This window comes from Grampus griseus (genome assembly GCF_964374135.1).
Source record: "Grampus griseus genome assembly, chromosome: 2".
NCBI classification, from domain to species: domain Eukaryota; kingdom Metazoa; phylum Chordata; class Mammalia; order Artiodactyla; family Delphinidae; genus Grampus; species Grampus griseus.
The window spans coordinates 112,298,666-112,303,345 of record NC_139018.1 but is presented as its reverse complement, the minus strand read 5'-3'; the positions used below and the strand labels follow the sequence as shown (position 1 = coordinate 112,303,345).

The window sequence follows — 4,680 nt, the reverse complement described above, 5'->3', positions numbered from 1 at the left end:
GACGTGAGATCTTCCTGGACCAGGGCTCAAACCCGTGTCCCCTGCCTTGCTAGGCAGATTCTTAACCACTGCACCACCAGGAAGCCCCTGCGAACTTTTTAAAAAGTTGTTTTCTTAGGTGGTTTGTCAATGAACATGTCTGTTCCCAAGATTCTTCAGAACACAAGGATTAGAGCCCATATACCTAATGCTGGCTTCCTGCTAATGCAGGATTATTAGAGGGGTGAGTGAGCTGGCCATGGACCTAGGTATGCTTTCAGTAGCCACAGGAGATATGAATAGAATTTTAAGAACAAGAAACTGTTTAAAAAGTAACAAGTATGCTTGGTGAACATCAGAAGTGTGAAACTAGTTATAAGAAACCAAGCAGGTACGCAGCCCTCAAGTGTCATAGTAAACCAACCATGATTGGGCAGGATCGGCAGGGAGCGGGCTTGGGAAGCACAAGGTTGCACCTGGGATTCTGGAAAGCAGGGACGCCAGCTGTGCTCCTTGTGCCTTATGCAGAAGAAAAATAACATTTGCCTGCCAGCAAGCATGACTTTGTTCATTCTGTAACATGAAGTAGATATGATTTCCGTTTTGCAAAGTGGAAATCAAGGCTCAGAGAACTGAAAGGTGGGTGGGACTGGACAGGCTTTATTACTTATATCAAATGAATAAAACACTGGCATTCCTATATGTGGATGTGGGTCCCCTAATCTGATTATCAGATCATTCTTTGGAAAGGTTTTTTTAGCTCTATTAATTTTTACTATATTAAATATTTCTTTTAAAAAGCTGGGCCATCCATTAGGCCATGTTAACATGAGTCTTGCTAGAGTGAACATTTGCGATTGTATTGTTTGGTTTGGCTAACTTAAATTTGTAATATCCCAATTTACCACTAATTTTCAGCTGTTTTAGATGCTGTGTTTTCCTTTATCTTGTATTCTCTTTAACCCATCCAAAAAATATTTCAGCTAAATTAAACGTGGGTGTTCCCTCCTTGAATGCTAAATGCAAGGAACCCGCTAACTCAACTCTAGAGGATGTACTCTCATCACTACAGAGAAAGCTAAGGGGCAGGAGCATGGGGAGATGCAGTTAAAGTAGGCTTTGCAGTCATTGCCTGGCTTTAATCCTTCCAGGCACTTACTACTTTGTAACCAAAGGCATGAAAACCTCTGAGCTTCTACTTACCCACCTGACATGGGGTCTTACCAGCATGGGATTGTTGTACAGAAAGACGCTTGAGATTAGTACAGTGGTGGCCTTCATTTAGGTGAGCTATGGATGAGGAAAGTGAGGAAAAGTAGGCACTTACCACACGGATGTAGATCATCTTTGTTTTATGACACATTCCTTAGTGCTCCGCGATGCCCTTTTCCATGTCTAAATTTGAACAATGACATCTATGTTCTCTCATTGTACCCAGCCACCTCAGGCCCTAATTTACCCTACCTTATCTTTTTTATCAGATATGAATGCCTTAATCTCTTTAAAAATTTGAGCTTTACAAAAAGGGTAACTGTGCTATATGTGTTATTTACTAAGACTTTCTTTTAAATCTCACCCTGTTAAGAATTCCTCCATATCTGTAGTTTCCACCGCTGATAACTGAGGGCCACTTATTTGATGGACCTTTGAGTTTTATTTTTCAGCACTGCTTTAAACATTACCAGAGATGTATCTTGGATGTCCAATTTTACAAGATACACCAGCCACTTGCCCAAATGGCTATAGTAACATGTACAAATGGTCCTGTATGCTGGAGTGAGGGCGGTCGGGGCCAGAATGTCCTGCTCAACTCCCCAATCCCATGTCCCCATCTATTAATTGCACAGATGTCCCAAGTGCCTGGCACCTAACATGCTCTGAATACACAAGAATCATGTTATATAAATCCAAGTTCTAGGGTGGCCCTGGCATTTTGAAAAGCAAACCAATTTCCACTTCATACCACTATTCAATCACCTCTTCCCCCAAAGCTACTTCATGTTAGATTTTCAAAAATCTGAGGCCTGGATCACCCCCAACAGTGACTCTTATTCAGGTCTAGAGGACAGAGCCTGTAATCATGAAGTCATGCGGGGAGTCTGGACAAGGTGTCTGCTCTGAACCTTTCTCCTCCTGCGTCTCCATGCAGTTCTCAATGCTGCACCCAGCTGCTTCTTTCAGGAAGACACCACTGAAAGCCAAAGTTCATCTTTACACAACACATCCCCAGAACTATCAGTAAGACGAACAGCAGCAAAGAACTCAGCTTTTTATTGAATGTGCTACTAAAGAGGTTTAGTCAAAAAGACCAAAGCCCATGTCATCATCAGACTCTTCAGATTCTTCTTTCTTTGCTTCCACTTTCTTCTCCTCAGCTAAAAACAAAACAGAAAATAGTCAGTTACCTCTCTAAAACTCCAAGAGCTCCAGGCCCTTCAACTTTCGTGGTCAAAAATACCCTAGATTCCCCTCATCAAACTATGCCTCTGGTTTTAAGATTTCTATACATCATCTACTCTTAGCAAATGAAGAACAATTTTGCCTATAATACTTCTAATCTCCACGCTCTGATACCAAGTTTCCTACCTGGGGCAGCAGTGGTGGAGGGGGCAGGACCTCCTGCTGGTGCAGCACCAGCTGCTGGGGCAGGTCCACCTGCCCCCACATTGCAGATGAGGCTCCCGATGTTGACATTGGCCAAAGCCTGCAATACATACACATATGTAGGTAAATGCTTAGTCCTGCCCTTTTGTTCCAGCACCAAAATGCTGGCTTAACTTGCTAGGAGAAATTTCAAGCTTCCTTAAACACTCAAACCAGGATGCTTTCCACAGTTCATGACTCCTCCTTAGAGTGAATTCAATTTTTTATACTACTATGCACTTCTAGGACTTTTCCCAAGGGAATTCACTGACGATGATTTAGGAACAATGTGTCCAATCTTTCAAGTCTCACGGTTGAAGGACACAAGCTGAATAGTTAGAGGCTATCAGTTTCACTTGCCAGCGATTAAGTAACCTACACAAGGTAGCCAGTGCTAAGTTCCTTGGGTAGGAATCCGGTTTTCATTAGTCTTTTATATTCCAACACAAAATAAGTGGTCAATAAAAGGCCATCACCATGCTGGCAGGATTTACTTGGAACGGCACAGGTGGTATTACCTCCTGGGTGACCCTTTTATGAAGGAATGACCTGGTTAATATATTTTCCTCATGATTTTAGAACACAAGGAAAGAGACAGCAGAGTCTGAGACCAAGAGAAAAAGACAAAGTCATGACAAAGCAAAACCTTAATTCGCTCCCAGAGATAGAAATGTGAGGAAATCATTGCTCATACTTGGACAAGTCCAGTGGGATTCTGGCACTTCTGGAGTTTAGCATAAGCACCTGACTTAACGGTCTTCCAAAATTTACTTCTCCAAATCACTGCCACCATCACCTTACCTTTGCAAACAAGCCTGGCCAGAAAGGTTCAACATTTACACCGGCTGCTTTAATGAGGGCATTGATCTTATCCTCCTAAAACAAATAAAAACGGCAATCCATCATACAGCAAAGTTTAGCTTTCGTAAATGTCTCCGAAATACTGCAAACTGAAAGCAAATCACTCTTAACGTGGGTACCAAACTACGTTTACCCAGTTCAAATATTCTACCGGCATCGCATGTATGCTAATTTAAGACGACTCTTTCTTCCACTCTAAAGGCAAAAAAAAAAAAAAAAAAGCCTCTGCTCTTGTGTGCCAGGTACTTTGCACGGCCTCGAGTTCATCGCTGCCACTTCACAGGCTGGGACCTGCCCAAGTCACGCTGCTATTTTAAGTTGTGAGGCAAGGCCAGAGGTGGAGCAGAGCCTCCACACCACGCAGCCAGGCCCCAGGGGGTCTTCTCAAGAACACGAAAGGAAATCACACCAAATGGAGGTATAAAGCGTCCTGGAGCATTTTCTAGCTGCGGATGAGGCTGCCCACGTGTTGCACAAATTAGAGATTGTCAAAACCGGAGCGCGCCGCCGCCGCCAAGTAAAAGCCACTCCCTCCGGGGCGGGCACGTGGCCGAGGCCCCAAGCCGCCCGCACATGGGACCACCCGATGAGCTCCCGTCCCGCCCGTCCCCCTCCGTCGGGGTGTCGATGGCCGCGGCTTCGGCCAGAAGAGTCCGCCCCGGACGCCTGCGAGGGCGGGTAACCTGCACCCCGCCACCGGCCCACGCCCGCACTCACCGTGACCGTCACCTCATCGTCGTGTAGGATGAGGGCCGAGTAGATGCAGGCGAGCTCCGAGACGGAGGCCATGGTGCGGGCGAGGGCTAGGCAGGGTCTGCCGGGCGCGGTGCTAGTCGCCGGATGAAGTGAGGGCCTCACCCCAACGCGGCCTTAGCTTCCTCGGAAGGACCGAGCACCTTAGCGGAAACTGAGGAAAAGGAAATACCCGCCTTCGCGCAGCCTCTTATACAGGCCACGCGGACCAATCGGCGCCCGAACTTGCCGGAAGAGGCGGGACTAGAGCCTCTCGCGACAGCACACCAAAGACGCCTGCGCAAGCGCGTATCTCGCTCGTTTGCGGGTTCAAAAAGTTGCTAGGCGTTTGCAGACGCCGGTTCCCGTGGCTTGGGTAAAAACTCAGCTTGTGAACAGTAAAAATATTTTTAGCAAAAAGTTACCTAGATAAATAGGTATCACTCGTACCTGCTGTAGCCCGTG

General features: G+C 46.0%; 1 protein-coding gene across 1 annotated transcript; it reads right to left on the bottom strand.

Annotated features, from left to right (window-relative positions):
- Positions 1–2,235: 2,235 nt before the first annotated feature.
- On the bottom strand, positions 2,236–4,399 carry RPLP1 (ribosomal protein lateral stalk subunit P1). Its single transcript, XM_082648896.1, has 4 exons — positions 4,201–4,399; positions 3,424–3,498; positions 2,566–2,683; positions 2,236–2,354 (listed from the first exon to the last, which is right to left on the bottom strand). Exons 1-4 carry the CDS (start codon positions 4,270–4,272, stop codon positions 2,275–2,277), a joined length of 345 nt encoding a protein of 114 aa, XP_082505022.1. The 5' UTR covers positions 4,273–4,399; the 3' UTR covers positions 2,236–2,274.
- Between the last annotated feature and the right edge of the window lie 281 nt (positions 4,400–4,680).